The sequence below is a fragment of the Herpailurus yagouaroundi genome, unplaced genomic scaffold (assembly GCF_014898765.1).
Source record: "Herpailurus yagouaroundi ecotype Mexico unplaced genomic scaffold, PumYag 210, whole genome shotgun sequence".
Taxonomy (NCBI): domain Eukaryota; kingdom Metazoa; phylum Chordata; class Mammalia; order Carnivora; family Felidae; genus Herpailurus; species Herpailurus yagouaroundi.
This window is the reverse complement of record NW_024412441.1, coordinates 10,724,676-10,752,143: the sequence shown is the minus strand read 5'-3', so window position 1 is coordinate 10,752,143 and position 27,468 is coordinate 10,724,676. Positions and strand designations below refer to the sequence as shown.

Sequence of the window (27,468 nt, the reverse complement as noted above, 5' to 3'; positions counted from 1 at the left end):
TTTTGATAGGCAGAGAGAGACAGAGCACAAGTGGGGGAGGGGCAGAGAGAGATGGAGACACAGAATCTGAAGCAGGCTCCAGGCTCTGAGCTGTCAGCACAGAGCCCCATGCGGGCCGGAACTCACAAACAGTGAGATCATGACCTGAGCCGAAGTCAAATGCTCAACCGACTGAGCCACCCAGGCACACCAAAAGACTGAAATTTTTGATGTGGCATGTTTTTTTCACTTCTTTTTTTGTTAACTATCTCATAGTGCTTTGACAAATTTATGAAGACTTTGGGTCGTCATCTGTGGAGAAATTTATAATTAAACCATTACATTTTTCTGATATGTTTAATATGACAAACTTGTCTTCCTTCTTCTTTCAGCTATACAGACACACACACCTCTCACCATGTAGACATTCCTCTGGCTTCTCTCTCTACCCACCCGGTGAAGCATGTCACTGTTCTGACAGCCGTTTCAAGAGGAGAAAGGCAGGAACAGGTTAGGTTTTAGGAGATTTCTATTTTATAAAAAGTGGTTAAGAGGATGGGGGAGTGCTTCAGGATGCTCAGAAAGAGGTTTGTTTCCTCTTCATTTTAAAATCTTAGTAATGAAGCGGTAAGAAAGGACAATTTCAAGAGGGAATAAGGATTTCTTCAAATCAATGGCTGCTCTTTGCAAACCCATTCTGTCCAAAATTTATCTAAGTAAAATCTTTTCTTGGGTTTCTCAAACACCTGTGATCTGGGGAACTGTACTTTATGGGGCTGCTTCTGGTTCAGGAGACATCCTCATGAGAGCTCCCATATAATCAAGTCTGATAAGAGAAGACTTTGGCCGCCTGCAGGTGGCCTAAGTATAACTCCCAGCCTGGATGGAGATCACCAATTAAGACCCACACATCCTAAAGAATGCAGTAGATACAGAGAAGAAATAGTACACTGCATTTCTTAGAATGAGACTATGAATTTCTTTATTGCCTTCATTAATTCCCCTTAAATTTAAGCCACAGTGATTTTTAGTGGATCACTAAATACAGAACGGAGAGAATGATAAAACTACAAATAATGTCTTACCAAGTTGAAGCTGATACTCCATTAGAAAGGATGTTTGGAATTTGTCCATTTACATGTTCTTTTCTTTTATTTTATTTTCATTATAATCTAGCACATCTATAGTTAGGCTGTGTCATTGCTAAATTAATTGGGTCGTGCGACTCTAGCCTAATTAACATTTCATTTAAAATTTTTCCTAAAGTCTTTAAAATCCAACTGGCCTTGTGTTGACTTCAGTGGAAATAAACAGTTTGTTGGTATCCTCCACATGAGGACCCTTCAAATACTTTAAGATTGTTATGGGCTGAATTGTGCTTCTCACTCCCTGAAATTCATATGGTGAATCAGCTCTAACCCTCAGTACCTCAGAACATAACTGTATTTGGAGATAGGTCCTTTGAAGAGAAGATTCAGCTATACTGACATCCTTAGGGTAGGCCCTAATCCGATCTGACCAGTGTCTTTACAAGAAGAGATAATTTGGACACACACACAAAGACAGGAGGGACATGTGCCCAGAGAGAAAAGTCCATGTGAAAACACAGAGAGTAGGTGGCCATCTGCAAGCTAAGGAGCTAGGTCTCAAAGGAAATCAACCCTGCCAACACCTTGACTTTGGACTTCTGGCCTACAGAGCAACGACAAAATAAATACCTATTTAAGTCATCTAGCATCTGGTATTTTGTTATGGAGGCCCTAGTGAACTAATGGAGAGATAATTTAAAACTATTTAAAGTTATATACCGTTGACCTAATCACAGATCTTTGGTACTAAGCAGATATGATAACATTTTGGTATAATTGCTAAAAAAGTCTAGAAATGAGTACTCCTGGACTTGAATTTTAATAGAGTACCATGTTAATGTCAAAATTGTACCCATTTTAATTATAAATTTTGGCCGGAGAAAGCATTTCATCCTTCTCTGGATTTGCTTTAAATTGTAACAGTCTGCACCACGATTCTGGTTGTTAGCACAGTTATAGAATGAAGTCCACCAGTTTACAGCTTGCATTATTTAAATTAGAAGATAATGATGAAATTGATTTCAGCATGAAATACATAAATATCAGCATGATATATATATACACACACACACACACACACCTATAAGTATAAATAGGTATAGATAAACATATAGTTCCATTATGTCTATAGAACAACTTTTGCAAAGGAACTATTTAACATTTCATACCATTAAATGAAATTTCTTAAACTAAAAAAAAAAAAGTGATCCTACCACTCCCTTTACTTTGTGGCCCCCTGTAACATCATTAACACAGATGACTGCAGTACTATTTAAAATACAGTGTTAAGTTTCTAATTTATTTTAAAAGTTTAACACACATAAAACACTGCATAAAATAAATTCCTACTTATGTTAATGATTATATAGGTGAGATTCTTTTACTAAAATATACTGATGTTTTCTTCAATTTTGTGACTATCACAAAGATCACAAAAAGTTTATTGTGCCCACTTCCAAAACTCTGAAAACAAATTCTAAGTCCCAAAAGGATAAGCCTACATTATTTACACAAATTTCTAGTCTTAAAAATTGCCTTAAGAATCTTTTTCAGTAAACACAAAAAAATGATTCTGTGAGATAATAATTAGGTTTTGGGGGGCTTGCTAAATAGTCAACAACAGCTACAAAAATAGCAACTTTCACAGTTAACTTGAAATATTTATCATCTACTCCCAAGTGGATGAGTGACTTACTCTGTTCTCTTTCTCTCTGGATGCTTATTAGTGGGTAATGACACCAATTCCAAGCCCAACTTCGATAAGGTATCCCTACCTCCCTGAAGCCACCCAGCAATACAGGTGAGCGCCTCCACTGAAAATACCCAAGGACAACTGGAGGCCTAGCAAAAAAGATGACTGCACAAATTAGTGCTAAAACAAAAAGATTTGGGCTTTATCTGAATGCAATCATTTCAAGTCTTATATTTCCTAAGAAATTGAATACAATTTCACTGCTGGCACCCATACGGCCAGATTTCAATTTTGGCCTGATTTTACTTGGGGGAAATTTTTGATAGAAGGGGTTGGGAAAGCTTTGTCTTTGGCTTTAACTCTCTCTTCTTATATTCCTGTGACCTGTGTCTCCATCTCAACTTCCCATGCTATAGTCCATCACCCCCTGCACTGCTCCATCACCCCCTACCTTAGCTCCAGGCATCCATTCCCCCTGGGTTGCCATGTTATTTTATTTAATGACTAAGAAATTTCACCTCATGACTAACCTAAGGGATTATAACACAACATATTATCAAGAAAACATAGCTTTTTAAACACTTTACATTGTCACAATAATTTAGGTGAAAGTTGCAGTACATGTAGATGACATTATTTCTCACCAAAAATGAAAAGTCACCTCTTAACAGCCCCAAGACAAAGAGTTTCCAGTTTTAAATTTGTGAAATCTTGGTTTTCCAAATATTTAAATCACAAGAGTATTAAGATTCATGGAAAGAAATAATTAAGTCCATTTGATTTTATGGGACTTAGAAAATCCCAGGTTCAAATTTCAGTAAGTACTAAAGGCATGTTACTCTTTCCATGTCTTACCACATCTGTAAAATGGGATTAATGAGATTATTTTTAAGAATAAGATGTGATTTGTATAAAGCACCTGGATAGTTTCTGGTAATAGATGGCTACTATTGTTTTTATAGACTACACAAAATTACAGACCTGTAGAAATGAAAAGACTTTAGCTAGAATCTGGTCCAATTCCCAACTGATATAAGATGGGGTTGATAACCTTGATGCATTGGTCTCTTGAGATGTACAGAATTAGAAGACAATTGGAAAGTACCATAGCTCATTAAGAGTTGAAAAAAATGTCATAAAAATACTATTATTTGTATTATTTAATATTTAAAGGAAATAAAAAAAAGTAAAGAGCATCATCACACATTATTGGCAAATACAGCGGACTTTCTTATTCTGATTTGTTTTGGTTGGGCTACACACAGAAATGCTCTAATTACATTTAATTATTACATTTACTTTAAAAAAATTTTTTTTAATGTTTTTACTTTTTTTTGAGACAGAGAGAGACAGGACATGAGCGGGGGAGGGGCAGACAGAGAGGGAGGCACAGAATCCGAAACAGGCTCCAGGCTCTGAGCTGTCAGCAAAGAGCGTGACACAGGGCTTGAACTCATGGACTATGAGATCATGACCTGAGCTGAAGTCGGATGCTCAACCGACTGAGCCACCCAGGCGCCCCTAATCATTGCATTTACTTTTTAAAGTTAATAGATTTTAGATATATTCAATAAAGACCCACAGTAAAGTTTAAAGTATGAAATTGGAATGATAAATATTGTAAAAAAACAAAACCCAACACCTGTAATCCTTGGTTTCCTACTGCAAGGGCAAGAAATTGGTAACATAATATTTAGAAAAATGTCAAGCAAGAAAAGTCAGATTTTCAAAAAATTTCTGTGTGTAAAAAGAAAAAATAGAATTTGAAAAATAAAATCCCCAATTATGAAATATCAGACCCCAAAGAAAGGCATTGAACCCTACTATACATCTCTCTTCATCCATACAAATTCTGTTCTTATATAGCTTACTTAAGGGAGCCACTGAAGAATTGAAGGGCAGGAAGAGATATGATAAAAGCAATTTCAGGAAGATAAACATCTTGGCTATATACCAAATGGATTACAATAATGCGGGCCAAAGATGAATATAGATGGTTTACAGCTGATAACGAGAGGTCCAATTGTGATAAAGGCCTATATCACTAAAATAATGCCAGCAAGGATAGAAAATGAATGATGGAAACTGGGGAATCTTTGAAGTAATAATTAGTGGATGGACTGGTGCCTACCATTGGACCCAGTGACTGATCTGATGGGATTAACTAAAAGATTTTGATATGTGGGGGTAATAAGGTGAACTATGTTATTAATGACACAAGTTAGGAGTTTAGGAGAGTAGGGTGGCTTGGGAAGTTATAAGATAGTTAGAATGAGAATTCAGCTGCAATCAGAAATACACATCTTTGTAGAAATAAAACTCAATTGTGCCTATCTCTACCTATTCACCCAGATTTTTTAATTAAAAGTTAACAGTTACACACCACTACCACCAGTTACCTCTGTTTTGTCCAGGTGGACAGTGTTCATTTCACCTTATCATCACAGACTCAGAAACTGTACTCAACTTCTCTTGAGAGCCCAGGGGAACTCAAACAGGAATCTGCAGAATGTTGCTATCTCTAAGGCCATCTTGACACTCCCAAAGAAAACATCCTTTTGTCACAATATAGACATGCCTCAGGAACCCACAAATTCTGGAAGGAAGTGGTTCTGACCTTCCTTCCTTAATTACTCCCTCAGCTTTAATCATTAAGACAGTATGAAGGTATCATCAACACACCATCACAGGGAGAAAAACCATTTTTTGTGCTATATTGGGATCTTTAATCACTTCTATTCTTTGACTCATTCTCTCTCCAACCTAGAATAGGCTCCTCATCAATATACATCCATTTGTCCCTTCTGGAACAGACTCGGACTTGTTTTAAGTACAAAACACATCTCTTTTCCAGCTCTCATCATCATATTTTGTGCTATGTAATCTTGTACTTCCTGTAAAATTCATGCTTCTCTGAGTTACCTTTCCTCTCTGGTTATTCCTCAAACTCCTGCAGAACAAAAAACTGTTTTGTTTGTTTGTTTGTTTGTTTGTTTGTTTGTTTGTTTGTTTTGCTTCCCTGTGTTCCCCACCAGCTTTGGCATACCATGGAACAACCATGAGGTGGGTCTTACTGAACGTTCATTGATGGATCAAAGGAGTATCCAAGACTGGGCCTCTATTAGGGCCTTAAAGTAAAATATGTGAAAGAAATGGCTAGGTCCAAGAATTGGTTCTGTTGTAAGCACTTTAAATAATTCAATCAATTTTATGATGCTTTCTTTCCATCCTACTTGCTTACCTTTTCTCAATGCTTTCTAATTCAGAATAAAAAAGGAATACTCAAGAAAAATATCTTCAGGCAGAAAGTGAAAAATAAATTTGAACCAAAATTAAACATAATTTAAGATATGTGAAACTTGGCTAGACAAAAGATGAAATTAAGCACAAGATTTACTAGTGACTGAGAATGTACTGATATTTTAAAATACTTTTAGGGGAAAAAAAGTAATAATTTTTAATCTGGTTAAAATTATTTCCTAAAGTTTGGTCTGAGACTTCTTTTAATTGATATCTTCAGTTTCCCCCATCTGAGCAGGAATAAACCCAACCACCTAATATAATGACCAACAGGTTGATTCTAGTTTCTCCAGTTAAGAGACAAGCAATAGTCTCAGTTCTACTTGGCAGCTTACACATAAAGTGAAAAATGTTTTTGATTGCCCAAGATAGGGTTGGCATGTGCCTATTAATATAGTAGTAACTATTAATATTGCTTCTTTTATCTTGGAATTATGTGTGTTTGGTCTCCTAATTAAAGGGTGCCATCACAGGAAACAGAGAAAGGAGACTCTCCCCTGACAGTTAACACCCAGACAAAAGGTTGGGTAAACCCAAGGTGCTTGGTAAGAAGGAAAAGTCAATTCTTTTTCAGGGGACATCCTCTGTGCTAGGGCACATGGCTTGTTGACCCAAACATACACTGGAATCCAGCTTCCACTCATTTCCTCCAATGGGATATTGGTGCAGTCCATAGTCACCCAAACTGCATAACGAGAAGCAGTAGTCTGTCCATCAGCTAGCATGGTCTCCCTAATGCTCACTTACTAAAAGTCAGAGGACTCCCCAACACCCAGCCCAAATTCCAGTCTTTCATGAAGTCTTCTCTGATCACCCCACACCACTCCTTTCTCTAAATTTATACAGAACATATTTTCTGTGTCACTCATTGGACTTGAACCCAGTTCTTCATAGTGATGCCTCTTTAATATCTTGATTCAGAATGAGTTTGGTGGGGGGCAAAAGAGTGTAGGGCAATTACATCTCTTAAACCTTCTGGAAATATTTATCTCCATGTATATGAACCCAAGTCTGATAGCCAAGACAGGGTAAATTTGTTCTCAGAAGGAATCAGACACTGAAATAGGGAGATTGGTACCTATTGCACTTATAGGATTGCAAAACTGAACTACTATGATTAGTGACAGTGGAGCTAATATGTATTGAGTACTTCCTACTTACCAGGGTTTTACCAGTAACTAAGTATTTTGAAACTAATAACTAACTCATTGAAAATTCAAACAATCCTCTGAAGTAAGTACTATCATTAATACGTTTTACAGATTTGGTAACTGAAGTACAAAGAAGCTAAAGTATTTGGTGAAAGGTATCACATGTGTGAAGTGTTGTAACTAAGATTTGAATTCAAGCAGTCTGACTCCTGAACCTTCTCCCTTAAGGTCCACACTACTCCATCTTTAATCTTGTGTTAAGTATATAGCATATGTCTGAAGTTTGGTCATTTGATGTGTGACTGATATTTCCTATTGCAATTTAGTGTTTAAGAGGGGTACACAAATTGGGTTTGGCACTCACTGCTATACCTAAATAAACAATGACCAAAAAACAAAAGAAGAATGACAAGTAGCAGGGGAAGGCATCATTATGAGCATGATACCAATCCCAAGGGACCCTTACACAGCCCTCAGAGATCTGAACAAAATGAGCAATACGCATTGGTAACAGGACCTCAGCACAACAAAGGTTTAAATTATTTATTTATTTATTTATTTATTTATTTATTTATTTATTTATTTATTTTGAGAGAGAGAGAAAGACAGAGAGAGAGAGAGAGAGCAAGAGCAAGGGAGGGGAAGAAAGAGAGGAAAAGAGAGAGAATCTCTACTCAGCACAGAGCCCACTGTGGGGCACAAACCCATGAACCCTGAGATCATGACCTGAGCAAATCAAGAGTCAGACGGAGCCACCCAGGCACCTCACAACAAAGGTTGTTACCTCTTTACTTCAATCCTTTTGCAACACCAAAAAGAAACTTCTCTTTTTTTTTTTTTTTTTCTTAGAAGGAGTAAGAATAAATAGTGTAGGCAATGTTGCATAATACTTCAGACTACTGGAGTGAGCTTTGGGATTTGTGACCTTGGCAAGTAACCTAATCTGTGTGTTTACTCATCTATCAGAAGGACATAACATTAGCTGGCTTTTAAAGATTTATAATGGAAAATGTATATAAAATAAATACCACAGGGGTGCTTGGGTAGCTCAGCCAGTTAAGCAACCAACTCTTGACTTCGGCTTAGGTCAGGATACCACAGTTCTTGGGATTGAGCCCTGCACTGGGCTCTGCACTGACAGTGTGGAGCCTGCTTGGGATTCTCTCTCTCTCTCTCTCTCTCTCTCTCTCTCTCTCTCTGCTCTTCTCCTGCTCACGCACGAGTGTACACACAGACTCTCTTTCAGAATGAATGAATGAATGAATAAATGAATAAATAAATAAATAAATAAATAAATAAATGTTTAAAAAAAAAACAAAACTACCACAGTTCCCCATATAGATTGCCTGTCTAGCTCCCTCTTGCCAATATTAGATCCTACAAAAGGCAGGAATTTATATGGGCCCTGTGAATGTTTGGGATTTCGGGGTGAAGTGTTACCTCTTTACCTCAACCCTTGTGCAACACCAATTTCCTTATTGAGTAAATCCTATGCATTTAACCTTCTATTCAAACTACGCTTCCATAAAGTACAGGCCTCATCTAATTATCCCCAGACCTGTTTCCTTCTGTGACTGTGACCATCCTGTACCCTCATCCCACCCCCACTTTACAGCAAAGTCTGCATTTAAAAAAAGCCTTTTTGTTTGTTTCTCCACTAACCAGAAAATACACTCTCATCCAACTCCTCTGCCAAATTGAGCAATAAAAATAACAAATGAGAAAGCTGAAGACTCTACATGGACTTTTAAAATGCTCCAGCAAGGTGACCCTGAAAAATTATTATGGCATGCTATCAATTAGTTGACACTATCTAGAAAAATAAAGCTAGATGTTTCTCTATTCTGTCCAGTTTTATATCTCATAAATTCAGCTAAAATACTTCATTGGAAATGCATATGGTAATATCTGGACAGACTTATGTTAGGTATATTCTCTTTTGGACTCTCAATGGATATTTTAAATATTCAGGCCACCAGTATAGATAATATGCCCAAGATGAAAAATTACTTCAATAATACTTAACATGAGTGAAGTTAGTCTCAAATTTTCAGAAGAGGTAGGAATCTTAGCTGCTTTTTAATACAGTCAAATTCAAAAGGCTAAAAACAAAACAGACTTTAAAATGTTTAAGATGAAAGACTTTCTTTGACAAATATCCAACCCATGAGGCTAAATTTGACACAAAATATTCACCATCATAATTTAAATTTTAATATATGGCCTATTTAAAGGCTTCATACTTCAAAAGACTTTCACATTTATTATGTCATTCTGTCTTAATTAAGAACTAAAATATTAGATTACATTATACCTTTGGATTATTATAGAAACTAGGTTTAAAACTAAGCTTATGAAGGTAGTTGAAGAAGATATAAAGAAATGGAAAGACATCCCCTGCTCATGGATTGGAAGAATAAATATTGTCAAAATGTCAATACTACCCAAAGCTATCTACACATTCAATGCAATCCCAATCAAAATTGCACCAGCATTCTTCTCAAAACTAGAACAAGCAATCCTAAAATTCATATGGAACCACAAAAGGCCCCGAATAGCCAAAGTAATTTTGAAGAAGAAGACCAAAGCAGGAGGCATCCCAATCCCAGACTTTAGCCTCTACTACAAAGCTGTCATCATCAAGACAGCATGGTATTGGCACAAAAACAGACACATAGACCAATGGAATAGAATAGAAATCCCAGAACTAGACCCACAAACGTATGGCCAACTCATCTTTGACAAAGCAGGAAAGAACATCCAATGGAAAAAAGACAGTCTCTTTAACAAATGGTGCTGGGAGAACTGGACAGCGACATGCAGAAGGTTGAACCTAGACCACTTTCTCACACCATTCACAAAAATAAATTCAAAATGGATAAAGGACCTGAATGTGAGACAGGAAACCATCAAAACCCTAGAGGAGAAAGCAGGGAAAGACCTCTCTGACCTCAGCCATAGCAATCTCTTACTCGACACATCCCCAAAGGCAAGGGAATTAAAAGCAAAAATGAATTACTGCGACCTTATGAAGATAAAAAGCTTCTGCACAGCAAAGGAAACAACCAACAAAACTAAAAGGCAACCGACGGAATGGAAAAAGATATTTGCAAATGACATATCGGACAAAGGGCTAGTATCCAAAATCTATAAAGAGCTCACCAAAGTCCACACCCGAAAAACAAATAACCCAGTGAAGAAATGGGCAGAAAACATGAATAGACACTTCTCTAAAGAAGACATCCGGATGGCCAACAGGCACATGAAAAGATGTTCAGCGTCGCTCCTTATCAGGGAAATACAAATCAAAACCACACTCAGATATCACCTCACGCCAGTCAGAGTGGCCAAAGTGAACAAATCAGGAGACTATAGATGCTGGAGAGGATGTGGAGAAACGGGAACCCTCTTGCACTGTTGGTGGGAATGCAAATTGGTGCAGCCGCTCTGGAAAGCAGTGTGGAGGTTCCTCAGAAAATTAAAAATAGACCTACCCTATGACCCAGCAATAGCACTGCTAGGAATTTACCCAAGGGATATAGGAGTACTGATGCATAGGGGCACTTGTACCCCAATGTTCATAGCAGCACTCTCAACAATAGCCAAATTATGGAAAGAGCCTAAATGTCCATCAACTGATGAATGGATACAGAAATTGTGGTTTATATACACAATGGAATACCACGTGGCAATGAGAAAAAATGAAATATGGCCTTTTGTAGCAACGTGGATGGAACTGGAGAGTGTGATGCTAAGTGAAATAAGCCATACAGAGAAAGACAGATATCATATGGTTTCACTCTTACGTGGATCTTGAGAAACTTAACAGAAACCCATGGGAAGGGGAAGGAAAAAAAAAAAAAAAGAGGTTAGAGTGGGAGAGAGCCAAAGCATAAGAGACTGTTAAAAACTGAGAACAAACTGAGGGTTGATGGGGGGTGGGAGGGAGGAGAGGGTGGGTGATGGGTATTGAGGAGGGCACCTTTTGGGATGAGCACTGGGTGTTGTATGGAAACCAATTTGACAATAAATTTCATATATTGAAAAAAAAATTTAAAAAAAAGAAACTAGGTTTATATTCCTCAGGAATAAATGTGCTTTTCTAATAACCATATAAACATGTTAATATATAATTTATCATAACAATTACATCTGACTTGCCAGTTCTACAAAGACATGAAATTTTGGGGCGCCTGGGTGGCGCAGTCGGTTAAGCGTCCGACTTCAGCCAGGTCACGATCTCGCGGTCTGTGAGTTCGAGCCCCGCATCGGGCTCTGGGCTGATGGCTCAGAGCCTGGAGCCTGTTTCCGATTCTGTGTCTCCCTCTCTCTCTGCCCCTCGCCCGTTCATGCTCTGTCTCTCTCTGTCCCAAAAATAAATAAATGTTGAAAAAAAAAATTAAACAAAGACATGAAATTTTATTGTTACAATCTTTTTTTTTCCTGGAATAATGCTATAGAGAATTGAGGAAAAGGTATTTTTGATGAAAATGATTTTTTTTTAATTTTTGTTAAAAATTACTAGTTTACAGAAAAATTTTAAAAATAGTAAGGAGAGCTTCACATATCTTTCACCCACCTTTCTTCACCGTTAACAAGTTAAACAACCATTGGGTAATTATCAAAACTAAGAAATTAACATTGGTATTATACTATTAAGTAATGTATAGACTTTATTACTAATTTTTAACTAATGTCCTTTTTCTGGTCCAGAATCCAACACAGATTCCCACATCACATTTGTCATGATTAGATTGAGGTTACGAATTTTTGTTGCGAATACTTTCTCAGTGCATTATATCATGAGGTACATAAATCAATATTTCTTAATAATGATGATGGTTAATTTGATTACTTGGTTAAGGTGTTCTACTGAATTTCTCTGTGAAAGGTTTTTACTTTCCCCTTGAAGGAGATACTTTTACACTACATAAATTACTAGTCTCTACTCCAACTTTTATGCACTAATTTTAGCATCTGTTGGTGAATCTTACCCTCAACAATTGTTACTTTGAAGTTGTAATGCTGAATTTCTATTTCCATAATCCTTCTACGTTTGCTAATTGAATTATTCTGTAAGAAAGAACTCTCCTTAGGGGCACCTATGTGGCTCAGTCAGCTGAGCATCTGACTTGATTTCAAGTCAGGTCATGATCCCAGGGTCATGGGATTGAGCCCCAAGTCAGGCTCAACACTGAGTGTGGCTCTCTCCCTCTGCCCCTCTCCCATGTTTGTGCTTGCTCACTTGCTCTCTCTCTCTCTAAAAAACAAACGAAACAAAAAGCAAAACTGTTCCTGCTCCCCTATATATCCATGTATCTACCTATCTGTCATCTGTCCATTCAGTTACTTATTAATACCAATATGTGCTCATGGATACTTATTTCACTATCTGGATTATAATCCAGTGCTATATCCATTTAATTTGCTGTTCAAATAACTCCAATTCTGGCATGTAGGAGCTCCTTCAGATTGGTCCCCATATCCTTCTGTTATGCCTTTATATCAGGGGTCAAGAAATTATGGTGTACAGGTCAAATGTGTCCCTCTACCTATTTTCCTAAATAAAGATTTACTAGGACACAGCCACAGCCTTCATTTGCTTATTACTATTGCTGCTTTTAGCTACAATGGCAGAGCTGAGTAATTGTGACAGAGCTCATGAGACCTACAGAGATGAAAATATTTACTACCTGGCCTTTTACAGTAAAAGTTTGTTGATCTTGCTTTGGTTTTTTGTAAAATTATGAACCTTAGATAGTGCTCAAATGGCATCTATTTGCCACATTTGCGGTAGTTCTTAATACAGAAATTGGAATGTACATTTTCCTACATTCACCTAACTTAATTGGTTATAACATTTTTGATGCTGAGAGTTTGTTTTTGGTGGAAAGGAAGGAATGGGTTGTCAGTATTTTCCTGGAGTAAGTACATATGTAAGAAAATAAACCATACAGATTAAAAAAGTAATGAGATAAAAGTGAAAAATTATCTAGTAAGGGGATAAAAAGAGAGAAATTGTCCTCCTCCATGGGTTCTGAAGTTTCTTCTATACATGCAAAGGGCTTTATTAACTTGTCCTCATAATAATGATAACACTTTCCAAAGATGTCAGATTAATAGTCATTTTTATCTTGAACACATTGGACACTGTAATTTCGCCATCACACTTCACAATCCTCAGATAATTTACAAATAGATCTCTCCACATGAGAGCCTCAAATCATGCCTCTTGGTTTTGAGGCTGTTTAATATGCAATGCACTGATGCCAGAATTATATAAAGCATAATATCAGTGCTTGAAATACATTTATTAGAAGGATAACAACATTCTTATCATCATGTTGGAAGAACTAAGTTTTTCTAAAGTGGAAGTACAAAAGTTGGGCTTGTTCTATTAAAGAAAAAAGATTTTATATGAGTTAGAAGAGGCTAATCCAGAGGGCTACATCCATAGTTAGAAGGTTATAAAGGGCAGCTACATTTCACTGGAAGCATACTTTTTTTGGATAGGAGGTTCCTCTGTATTCATTACACAGACTTTGTTTTGTTTTGTTTTGTTTTGTTTTGTTTTGTTTTGTTTTGTTTTGTTTTGTTTTCCTCTAAAATTGACATCCTCAAGATCACCCAGAGCACAGGTTCTGAATCCTAGGTAAATGGGCCATGGGATGTTGAGACGCAACCCCAAAAAATCATATGCATAACTGTGTTTAAATGCAGATATATGTGTATTTTTCTAAAGATAAGATGTCCTACCTCATCATCATCTCATAGAGGAAGAAAAATTAAGAAAAACTGGTAAAGGGGCACCTGGGTTGCCCAGTTGGTTAAGCATCTGACTTTGGCTGATGTCACGATCTCACAGTTCACCGATTTGAGCCCCACGTCAGGCTCTGTGCTGATAGCTCAGAGACTAGAACCTGCTTTGGATTCTATGTCTCCCTCTTTCTCTGCCCCTTCCCTGCTCATGCTCTGTATCTCTCTGTCTCTCAAAAATAAAAAAAATAATCGAAAAATTGATATAGATTAATATCTAAAACTGAGGATAGTTACCTAATGTTTGTACTCATATGAAGTCTATATAGGGCTTCAACATCTGGATATGAGATTTTTATCTTTTTGCTAATTTGTGTCCTCTTGAAAAAACCGTGATTATTTACCATCAAGTGACATTTAATACCAATTTATTCCTGAGTTTACAACATAAGAAAAGTAGGTATGTGATAAGAAAAGGAAATACTACACAAAATATGAGTCTTGCTCACAGCTGGCATTCAAATGGTGACATTAAGAACTGAAAGGGAAAAACAGCTGGTAGAATTTTTTAAATTGTTTAATTATACACAAAAGTACTAGTTGTTATCTGTATTTATCACAGAAGCATTTAAATATACCTGGGCACTTTAATAAAAAGCCCTTGAGAAAATAAGGAGTAAGAGTGTTTGAGAAAGAATTAAGAGAATGATTCATTGAGTTGGGAACACGACTGATCTTCCATTGCACTCAATTGCAATGCACTTAATTGCAATTGCACTTAATTATAAGCAGTGGGATATAAGATACTTTTGGATACTGACGAAGCCTATAAAAGCATTGTTAAAAAACTATAAATCTTGTCAAAATCAACCAAAACACTTGGAAAAGCTGTGAAGTTTCCTGAAAGCCTAAGATCCCTAAAAATGTAATATCTCTGGGGGCACCTGGGTGTCTCAGTTGGTTGAGCGTCCGACCTCGGCTCAGGTCATGATCTCACAGTCTGTGGGTTCAGGCCCCATGTCCGGCTCTGTGCTGACAGCTCAGAGCCTGGAGCCTGCTTCGGATTCTGTGTCTCTCTCTCTTCCCCTCCCCTGCTCATGCTCTGTCTCTCTCTGTCTCAAAAATAAATAAAAATATTTTAAAAATTTAAAAAAAGAAACTAGAATTAAAAAAAAAAAAAAAGTAATATCTCTGACCTTCACACTTTAGCTATTACTTTAAACATTTTCTACCTCTGCTCCTAAAAACTAAATTGTGCATTTGTAGTAGCAACAGATTTTTTATGTAACATTAGTAATTCATTGTTTTGTAACCAGTGAATAGATTCATTGACCTGATTATCAATACCTTTGGGGAAAAGTCCTTGAACCCAGTTCTTCAGTTAATACTTTTGGCTATCCTTACTTAAAATTATGGTAATGCCATTTTGTGTTTAACATATTTTTCAGGAGTGGGATCAACATGTACCTTAATTACGATAAGAATTTAGAGTACTAAGATTGTACACTGAAAACAATAATGGGGAACAAAAAGATGAAGGGAAATCTCATGAAAATCATGAAGGGTTATTTATATTTATTTATATTATCTATGTTTGTTAGCCTGTGTAGTATAAGTGATTCCAAAGCCCACCAAGCTATCAGAGGAACTTTCTTTTTCTTTTGTCAAAAAATTAAAAATCCTAATGTGATTGACTTAGTAACTGTAAGAACTCTTTGACTTAAAAAAAAATACAGGTCGCTGAGAATATATATGAATGAGTGAGAAGTCTGAGAAGGTACCATTTCTTTCCATCTCCTTGGATACAATCTCTCTGTAGCTCACACTTTAGGCAGATGTATTTAATATACTGCTTAATAAAAAATTTATAATTTTTCCTCATTAAGAAAAGCCCCAAAGTCTCAAAAAAGTGAACACCATTAAAGAAGATATTAATACTAGAAAAGACAGAATTTTAGTCACTAATTCTAACATAGCTACAGTGTTTGAAGTTTCATATATTTCATACTGTGTAAGCTTTACTTTGGAAAATTTGAATTAGTAACAGTTAACTATATCACAGAAGCCAAAAATGTATATATTCATATAAATATTCATCCATGTACATATTTGCCTAAAAACCATGAGCAAAAGACAATGTTATTACATAGAAGTTGAATGAGGAAACTGGATTTATTCCAAAAATTATTCATTAAGTAGCCTACTATGTGACAAATACCAGTTACCATGTCTTCTGTTGGACTGTACCAAAAATTAGTTTTTATTTAAAGAATGATTCAAATCTTCACTATGATTAATCAGTTTCCATAGAGAGTTATATTTTCACTGCCTTACTTTTGTAGGAGGGAAACAAAATTCCATCAAGCATTTCCCATATCTATACATTTAACCAAGACATGTGACAAATGTCAAATGTGAGATATGACAAAAGTGAGATTAAGAAATAACCAGTGCCTCCTAATGAGTATTACTGACTCAAAAATTCAGTGATAAATAACTATGGTGTTGTTTGTTTGTTTTTTTTCAGTGTGATAAAGATTTCAGAAATAGAATTTAGTGATTCATCACTTACATATAATACCTAGTGCTCATCCCAACAAGTGTCCTTCCCCCACCTACCTCCCCTCCAGCAACTCTCAGTTTGTTCTTTGTATTTAAGAGTCTCTTATGGTTTGCCTCCCTGTTTTTCTTATTTTTGCTTTCCTTTCCCCATGTTCATCAGCTTGGTTTCCTAAATTCCACATATGAGTGAAATATATTTGTCTTTCCTTGACTGACTTATTTCACTTAGCATAATACACTCTAGTTCCATCCACATTGTTGTAAATGACAAGATTTCATTCTTTTTGACTGCCAAGTAATATTCCAGTGTGTGTGTGTGTGTGTGTGTGTGTGTGTGTGTGTGTGTACACCACATCTTCTTTATCCATTTGTCAGACTATGGAATTTGGGCTCTTTTCATAATTTGTCTCTTGTTGATATTGCTGCTATAAACATTGGGGTGCATGTGCCCCTTGTAAATTTTTTTTATGTTTATTTACTTTTGAGACAGAGAGAGACAGAGTGTGAGCAAGGAAGGAACAGAGAGACAGGAAGACACAGAATCAGAAGCAGGATCCAGGCTCCAAGCTGTCAGCACAGAGCCCAACATGGGGCTTGGCCGAAGTCATACACTTAACCTACTGAGCCACATCCAGGTGCCTTTTTTTAAACATTTATTTTTTAAAGTTTATGTATTTGCCCCTTCTAAAAAGCATTTTTGTATCCTTTGGGTAACTAACTATGGGTTTTCTAAGAAAATGTTTTTCTATGTGTTATTTTTTAGCACTCATAAGATAGGTTTGTGTGTGTATGTGTCTGTGTTGGTCAGCAGAAGTAATGGACTCTGACATGGACTAACATGTACAACCATGACCAATCGTGTAGGTCATCTTAATATTTAGCTATGAAGAGTATGCCTTGCTATGTTGAAGGATTTATCTAATGATTTATCTTCATTCTGGTTTCTATCTTCCAGATAGTATAAAATAAGGTACACAAAGTTGGTAAACAAGAATTCCCAAGTATAATTTTCGCTCCGCCACTAACTGGCAAAGTGATTCTGATTAAATCCACCAACCTCTCAAGGATTCCATTTTATTGTTTGTAAAAGGAAGGAGCTGAAATAGAAGGATCTGTGAAGTTCCTTCTCTTTTTTATGCTATGATCACAAATGCAGTAGATTTTCTCAATACATCATACGTAGCAAAAATTTCATTAAAAGAAAATAAAAACACCAATATCATCAAACTAACCAACCTTTTAGCAACTAGGAAACTTTTAAATGATGGAATGACTCAAACAGATAGTCAATAATTACTGACAACTTAAACTAAGTGTATAGAATTAACCTAAACTAAGTATATAGAATTCAAAGGGGAATCATCACGATGAATTTCCTGAGCTCTCAAATATTTTACCAACTTTCAAAGATTAAAACAAAATCAAGATTTAGAGATAATATCAATAAGATCTTTGAGCCAAAGTTATGGTAATGCAAAAATTATCTACACCATCTCTATGGAATCTTTTCTTGGGCCATCCTCTCTTCTAAACTTTCCTATTCCTAAATAATCTGCTTTGTTATACCATCATAGAAAACCATGTTTTCTCTTCACTAGTAATTTTGAAGTTAACCTATTTTATTTGACATTGGTGGGTTTTCTGAATCCTTGTTTCCCTAAAAGACTAAACTCTTAGCAAGCAAGAAACATGTCTTTGACTTCTCTATTCATTCCTACCATAGATTTCCATCTCACTGTTTACTTGGGGCAGTCTGGTGACACACTGCAGCAAGAAAACGTTGAAAATTGCTGATGAGAGAAAGAGACAAACTAAAAAGTGGAAATGACTCTCCTTCTTTTCAGTCATTGACCAGATTTTCCATCGTATTCTGTTATTCTCTATTTTCTTACACTCTAGGCCTTCATCTTTTGACATCTGGACTGTTTAATAGCTTTCTAAATACTTTCTGTCTCTATCTTTTCTTGATAATCTCATTAAAATAAATTCATGCCACCCTCTAGGTAAAAATCAAGCCTTTCAAGATCCAAATCAAGTTTCCTATTTTTTTCATAGTTTTACTAGCCTACTTACTTCAAAATGCTTCTTCTTCCTTAAAACCTACCTTTTTTGTATTTATCCATCCAAAATTAGCCAAATGTTATATGATAAGTCTTATATTTTCTCAGATGGTATATATTTTTTTTAATTTTTTTTCAACGTTTTGTATTTATTTTTGGGACAGAGAGAGACAGAGCATGAACGGAGGAGGGGCAGAGAGAGAGGGAGACACAGAATCGGAAACAGGCTCCAGGCTCCCAGCCATCAGCCCAGAGCCTGACGCGGGGCTCGAACTCACAGACCGCGAGATCGTGACCTGGTTGAAGTCGGACGCCCAACCGACTGCGCCACCCAGGCGCCCCTCAGATGGTATATTTTTAATCTCCAACATTTTTTATGTATCTCTGTGTCCAGATGGTAAACCTAGTATGTCCTTTCAATGTAGTGCATATCCTTTAAGTATTTGTTCATTTGATTTATTCATTTGACATGAATAAAATGAATATTCGGCCTTGTGCAAAGGACATTTTTTGGCATGCTGGTAGACAAATGAACTCAAACGTTTAATCTCAAGGGTAACTGTGATTTAACTGGAGCAATCTTTAGTCTGGGCAAAGAGTAAGATGATGTTAAATTCTGTGGATTAACATTATGAGAAAAGGAAATCTATTTTTGTTGCGAGAGAAATTTTGCTACATAATTGTAATTAGGAACAAATCAGATATCAATGATGCATTATATTCTAGAGCTTTAACTAATAAGCACTAATAAATGGTTTCTCAACTTTAAATGGCTTGCACAATATTATTCCTATACATTGCTCCATGTACAGAAAATAATGAAAAGTGGGTCTGTTATTCAGAAAATTCAATATTTATTCTAAAATATGAATTGTTGGGTTAAAAGAATATTTCAAACACTCCAAAAGGGCATAAAATCTACCTCTACTAATTAGTTTCTCTATGAAAGCCTTCCAGACAATTATAGGGTAATACCACTGGTCAATGCTTTAGGTGCTTTTCATTAAAAGTATAGTGTTGCTACCAGATGAATTGCTTCATATAAAAGCACTTACCACAAAGCCGTATAATGGAAGGTTAAGTGCTATACTTAATTACTAATTTCAATCCTTATTACCTATATTTTGCAGTGCAGGCACTTTAAAAGGAACCAAATATAGTCTGTTGGTTCCTGCTTCTCTGATTATAGGATTTGGTGGTAAAAGCATTAGTGCAGCTGTATTTCTAATGAAGAATAACAACATAAAAAACTTTAAAATAAAAGTAGTGATACCACAAACCAATATAAAAGACATATACTAGACATTTCTAATGAACTCATACATAAAATCACTTTGTTCTAAAAACTTTAATCTAGATGACACACACTTCTAAATTTGTATTCAGCCTTCACAGCATTGTTGCAGATACAGCTCCAAAAGAAGAAAGTCTTTGAAATTTTCATGGCTTATTTCCTACCTCAATATCATGCTGAAATGCACACAGAACAGATGATTAATAAAATACTTGATAACAATGGTGACTCCCCTGAGTTCTTTACATATTCATCATGAACTTTTTACATGTATATATTGAAATTCCTCACAAGTGCTCTAATTTTCTTGAGGACAGATTCTGTGTTTTACTTTTGCTTGTATCTTCCATAATAACTGTGACTTTGCTCACTCTTGATTAATTAATATTATCTCAAATACTTTTCACTGAAATCGTAGAATAGAATGTTTGCATGTGCCTATTTTTTTCTAAATATAAAAGAGGTTGCATCTAAAATAACTATTTCTAAAGATTGTCCCTTAATTATCAGGATATTGTCAGTTTCTGATCTTTAAATATATTTTACAATGTTCCCTATACTGGGCATCCATTTAATTGGTAAATTAGACATTATATGTGTGTTAAACAAATTTTAGTCTAGAAAAATATACAACTATTTGCTGACTTAAGTAATGTACTGCATTATTCTAGTATTAAATTGGACATTAGCTTGCCACAGGATCGTGTCTTTTTTGAAATATACCTAGTACATAGTATCTAGTAAGTGCACAATTAAAAGACTGTCAATCGGATAAAATATATTAAAGAGGCATAGAAATTTTTGAAAATATAAAATATTTATCTCAATGCATTAATGCATTAGAAAAGTAGGTTTTGGTTATCTATGCTTGAGAAATGCATATTGTATTTCTCGTTTAGAGACACATTATGTATATTAATAAAATAAAGTCCAGATATAGATATTTTAAACTTAGTTTAAAACAGATTTTCTCCAACTAACTTGAGAGTGGGACTTCTCTCCCCTTGTAGGTCACCACTAGCATTCTCTAAAAAGGAGCTCTTAAAAAATAGCTCTATGTGATAAAAATGTGATACAAGTAAAAAGTTACTAAAATGAAATAATTTTAACAAATTAACTGGTGAAACATTGCTGGGCTACTATAATAGTAACAGAATTTGTCAATTTACATATTCAGGTCTATTATTCACAGATGACAAAACCCCCAGAGACACAGCCTAGACCTTACCCTACTTTACACATTTCATGGTGTCCAGTGCAATAACTTCCTCTCAGTAAACAGGTATTGATTAATCTGTATTTTGGAAAATTCACCAATTTACTCTCCATAATTCCACTAAAGGTGTACTTTTTATGAAAAATACCCTTCTACTAGGATTTCAGTAAATGCAGTATTAGCAGGGTCTATGTGACATATTTGAGTTACTTTCCTTCCAAGTCTTCCAATCCATTACAGATGGTAAAGGAAGGTGTACATTCTTGTAATTGTAGGGATAATTCCCAGGACATCAATTCAGCAAATATTTATTGACTGCCTACTATTTGCCAGTATTATAATGAGCCCTGGACATATTATTAATGTGCTTGCTTCTGAATTTTGTCATAGAGCTGGGTTTTTTTTTTTATCACACTTAATTCAGCAAATATTTGCACAGCACCAGTTTTACAGAATAGGTTTGAAATGAGGCCTGAAGATGTAGAAATATATAAATCAGAAAAGTTCCAGGAGGGCACCACGGACATTTCATTACACATTTCCTAATTGTGAGTCAGTATTAAGAAAAACTGAGATCTTTATTAATAAGTTAGTTATTTCCTCATATTATTTCTTCCAAGAAACAAATGCTTACAACAGAGGCTTATATGCATTTTGGTAATCATTTTTATTGTGCAAAATGAAAATTTCTTTTTAAATATTTTCTTTATACACTACTATAAATCTGTTGTACAAGTCAGTTGTAGCTAAAAGGGGAGTAGAGAGAAATGAGGCTGATGTGTTTAGTAACTTCTTGTACTAAAATATAGTGATAATAATTGAAGTAAAATACAAGTATACTTTTAATTTGTATTTTACTTTAAAATAACATGATAGTTAAAGTTTATTTATTTTTGAAAAAGAGAAAGGGGGGAGGGGCAGAGAGAGAGGGAGAAAGAGAGAATCCCAAGCAGACGGTCAGCACAGAGCCTGATGTGGAGCTTGAACTCACAAACTGTGAGATCATGAATTGAGCCAAAGTTGGATGTTTAACCGACTAAGCCACCCAGGCATCCCAAAATAACATGTTTTTTTTTAATTGGGAATATATGCAACCACAAGTAACACTAGTTTAAGTCTTTATTTCCTTTGTTTCAATAATGCAGATCTGATAAGCTGATTAACAATGAAAAAAGGTAATTTTTATTTTATCTATAATAGCTTGACATTCATTTTATAGACATGAAATGAATAATGCTAGTGTCACAGAATCCTTGTGAAACTCCCATATGGTTATATGGCAGTGAAAACAAACTTCATTTACTTACACGTACTTATAACGGGTGACTTATAGTACTATATATTGTTCCTTTACTGTTTCTCTATTTGTCTCATGGTCCTCTTGCACCTTTCATGAGTTTCAGCTCTGCACCATCAAAGGAACCACCTGGTCCTACTTTTTTTCAGAGAAAAATACGTAATATTCCCTCCCTCAGTTTTAAATATAACTTTGTTACTTTTGACAAAGCCTTTCCTTTGTTCAAATGCAAGGATCCAGTAAAAAGAGCTTTGACATGTTGTGCCTTTTATGTGTGCATTTTTCTGGTTTCACTGATGTCCTGAATTTTGCAAACGATAAAGTGTGCCTTCAAGTTCTCCTACAAAATGCCATTTGTACACTGTATCAAGAACAGTTTAGGACAGCATTACATTCACATGATTTTAAAGTCCAATAAATACTTGATGGTTTCTCAGAAAACCCACAATCTGGTGAAACGGACGCAAAATAGTGCTTTGTTTTCCAGTTTGTTTTTCATAAAATCTTCCCCCGATACACATTCACTGGCTTACCTGCAGGGTAGCGCTCGATCACTGGCCAGCTGTCCACCTGTAATGTGGCATTGCCACCACTCCTTGTAAAACGGACTACATGGTATTTCCCATCGTTAATGATTGCATTGGACTCCTCAATGGCGATGTCATCTGTCCCAACATTAAATTTAACTCCAATTTTTCCTTGGTGCTGGAAGGAAGGAGGGGACAAAAAAGAATTGTATGAAGTTATAGTGATTAGTCAGCATTTAATAAGAATTAAGTATAGGAACAAGACAAGAATATCCACTCTTGTCACTTTTGTTCAACATATTATTGAAACTCCTAGCCACAGCAATTAGGCAAAAAAAAAAAAGGAATAAAAGGCTTCCAAATTTGAAAGTAAGAAGTAAAACTGGAACTATTTACTGATTATATAATATTATATATAGAACATCCTAAAAACTCCATAAAAATGGCTAGAACTAAAAAACAAATTCAGGGGCGCCTGGGTGGCTCAGTTGGTTAAGCGTCTGACTTCAGCTCAGAGCCTGGAGCCTGCTTCAGATTCTGTGTCTCCATCTCTCTCTGTCCCTCTCCCACTTGTGCTCTGTCTCTCTCTTTCTCTCAAAAATAAATAAATGTAAAATATAAAAATTAAAAAAAAACAAATTCAGTAAAGTTGCAGGATACAAAATCAATAGACAAAAATCTCTTGTGTTTCTTTTTTTTTTAACGTTTATTTATTTATTTTTGAGACAGAGAGAGACAAAGCATGAACAGGGGAGGGTCAGAGAGAGAGGGAGACACAGAATCTGAAACAGGCTCCAGGCTCTGAGTGGTCAGCACAGAGCCCGACGGGGGGCTTGAACTCACGGACCGCAAGATCATGGCCTGAGCCGAAGTCGGCCACTTAACTGACTGAGCCACCCAGGCGCCCCTCTCTTGTGTTTCTTTACACTAATAATATACTATCAGAAAGAGAAATTAAGAAAACAATTCCATTTACAATTACATCAAAGAGAATAAAATTCATGGGAATAAATTTGAGCATGGAGGGAAAAAAGATCTGTATATTTGAAAACTATAAGACATTAATGACAAGAATTGAAGAAGACACAAATAAATGGAATGAAATTCTATGTTCACAGATCAGAAGAATTAATATCGTTACCATGTCCTTACTACCCAAAGCATTCATTATACAGATTCAATGCAATCCCTATCCAAATTCCAATGGTATTTTTCACAGAAATAGAACAAAAAACCCTAAAATTTGAATGGAACCACAAAAGGCCTTGAATAGTGTAGCCAATTTTGAGGAAGAAAAACAAAGCTGGAGACATCATGCTCCCTGATTTCAAACTATATTAAAAAGCTACAGTAATTAAAACACTATGGTATTTGGCATTAAAACAGACACATAGATCAATGAAACAGAACAGAGAGCCCAGAAATTCACCCACACAACTATGTCCAATTAATTTACAACAAAGGAGCCAAGAATATACAATGGGGAAAGAACAGTTTCTTCAATAAATGGTACTGGGAAAACTAGTCAGCCACTTGCAAAAGAATGAAACTGGACCACTATCTTATGCCATACACAAAAATTAACTTAAAATGTATCAAAAACTGGAATATAAGACCTGAAACCATAAAAAACCTAGATGACAACATAAGCAGTAAGCTCCTTGGTATAAGTCTTTTGTGATGATTATTTTAATCTGTCACAAAAAGAAAAACAACAAAAGCAAAAATAAATAAGTAGGACTACATGAAACTAAAAAACTTCTGGACAGCAAAGGGAACCATCAACAAAATGAAAAGGGAACCTGGGGGGAATAGTTAAGATGGCAGAGAAGTAGAAGAGCTCTGGGCTGTCCTTGTTCCTCAAACACAGCTGTATTGAGGTCAGATCACTGGGAACACCCAGGAAATTGATCTGTAGAGTGGCAGAAGGATCTCCACAGTTGGCAGGAGTTAGCATGGCAGGTGCAAGGTTTACTTCAACAAACAAATCAAAGTACATCTAGTTAAGGTCCAAACACATCCCACTACAAGCAAGGAGAACCTCTGCAGAGTACCGACGCAGTAGGAAAGAGCAGCCAACCCGCAACAGCAGAGTGCACACAACATACACCAGAAACACTTCCTGAAGAGCCAAGCCCTGGATAGTGTATGACCCCTTTTTAATATAATAGTACTCTCAAGGGCAGAAAACCTGTCAAGCTTTTAAAACATGCAAAAGATAGAAATTTAGCCAAAATGACAAGACAGAGGCATTCTCCCCAAAAGAAAGGTCAAGAAGAAGTCACAGGCTGGGACTTGCTTAAAGAAAATATAAGCAATATATCTGAACAAGAATTTAGAACAAAAGCCATAAGACTACTAGCTTATGAAGACACCAGAGAAACCCTTGCTACAGAGATCAAAGACCTAAAAACCAGTCGGGCTGAAATTTAAAAAAAAATAGTATAACTGAGATACAAAGCTGAATAGATACAGTCACAATGAGGATTGTAGAAGCAGAGAAGACAATAGATGATATAGAAGATAAAATTATGGGAAGAAAATGAAGCAGCAAAGAAGAGGGAAAGGAAAGTATTAGAGCAAAAAGGAACTTAGCAATTCCATAAAAGTAAACAATACCCACATCATAGGAGTCCCAGAAGAACAGCAGGAAAAAGGGGCAGAAAGTTTATTTGAACAAAATGTAGCTGAGAACTTACCTAGTCTGAGGAAGGAAACAGGCATCCAAGTCCAAGATGCACAGAGAACTTCCCTCAAAATCAACAAATACAGGTCAACACCATGACACATCTGGGTGAAACTTTCAAAATATAAAGATAAAGAGAGAATTCTGAAAGCAGCTAGGGACAAAAGGTCCTTAACCTACAAGGATAGACACATCAGGTTAGCAGCAGACCTGTCCACTGAAACTTGGTGGGCCAGAAGGGAGTGGCAGGAAGTACTCGATGTGCTAGAACATGACAGGGATGCCAACTCTCACCACTGTTGTTCAACATATCATTGGAAGTCCTAGCATCAGCAATCAGACAACAAAAAGAAATAAAAGGGATACAAATTGACAAGGAAGAAGTCAAAGTTTCTCTCTTCACAGATGATGTAACACTGTATGTGGAAAACCCAAAAGACTATCCCAAAACTGCTAGAACTGATACATAAATTCAGCAAAGTTTCAGGATATAAAATCAAAGTACCAGAACTGGTTGTATTTCTATATACCAATAATGAAAGAGCAAAGAGGAATCAAGGAATGGATCCCATCTAAAATTGTACCAAAAACTGTAAGAGACCTGGGAATAAAACTAACCGAAGAGGTTAAAGATCTGTACACTGAAAACTACAGAGAGCTTATGAAAGAAAATGAAGAAGACACAAAAGAAATGGAAAAACATTCCATGGTCATAGGTTGGAAAAACAAATATTGTTAAAATGTTGATACTACCCAAAGCCATCTACACATTCAATTAATCCCTATCAAAAAATGCCAGCAGTCTTCACAGAACTAGAATTAACAATTCTAAAATTTGTACGAAACCAGAAAAAAAAACCCGAATAGACAAAGCAACATTGAAAAAGAAAACCTAAGCTGGAGGCACGAAAATTCTGGACTTACAGCTGTATTACAATGCTTTAATCATCAAGACAGTGTGGTACTGGCACAAACACAGACAAAAGACCAATAGAACAAGAAATAGAAAACCCAGAAATGGACCTACAAATATATAGTCAACTAACCTTTGACAAAGCAGGAAAGAATATCTAATAGAAAAAGGACAGTCTCTTCAGCAAATGGTGTTGGGAAAACTGGATAGCAACTTGCAAAAGAATGAATAAAACTGGACCAGTTTCTTATACCATACACAAAAGTAAATTAAAAATGGATGAAAGACCTAAATGTGAGAGAGGAAACCATCAAAATCCTAGAAGGGGAAACAGGTAGCAATGTCTTTGACCTCAGGCACAGTGTCTTCTTCTGCAGGCAAAGGAATCAAAAACATAAATGAACTATTAGGACCTCATCAAATTAAAAGCTTCTGCACAGGAAAGGAAACAATCAACAACACTAAAAGGCAACCAATGGAATGGGAGAAGATATTTGCAAATGACATATCAGATAAAAGGTTAGTATCCAAAATCTATAAAGAACTTATCAAACTCAACATCCAAAAAACAAATAACCCAGTGAAGAAATGCAGAGAAAACATGAATGGACACTTTTCTAAAGAAGACATCCAGATGGCTAACAGACACATGAAAAGGTGCTCAACATCACTCATCATTAGAGAAATACAAATCAAAACCACAAAGAGATACCTCCTCACACCTGTCAGAATAGCTAAGTTTAACAACTCAGGCAACAACAGATGTTGGCAAGGATATGGAGAAAGAGGAACCCTTTTGCACAGTTGGTGGGAATGCACACTGGTGCAGCCCCTCTGGAAAACAGGATGGAGGTTCCTCAAAAAATTAAAAATAGAGCTACATATTACCCAGCAATTGCACTATGAGGCATTTATCCAAAAGATACAAAAATGTTGATTCAAAGGG

At 35.9% G+C, this 27,468-nt stretch overlaps 1 protein-coding gene across 32 annotated transcripts in view; it reads right to left on the bottom strand.

Annotated features, from left to right (window-relative positions):
* Positions 1–27,468, bottom strand: part of NRXN1 (neurexin 1) — a 1,154,099-nt gene that overhangs the window by 152,246 nt on the left and 974,385 nt on the right. For all 32 annotated transcript variants that reach the window (XM_040453759.1, XM_040453755.1, XM_040453757.1 and 29 more), the window contains one exon: positions 22,930–23,101. In XM_040453759.1, coding sequence (XP_040309693.1) covers positions 22,930–23,101 — 172 coding nt within the window. The remainder of the gene's footprint in view (positions 1–22,929; positions 23,102–27,468) is intronic.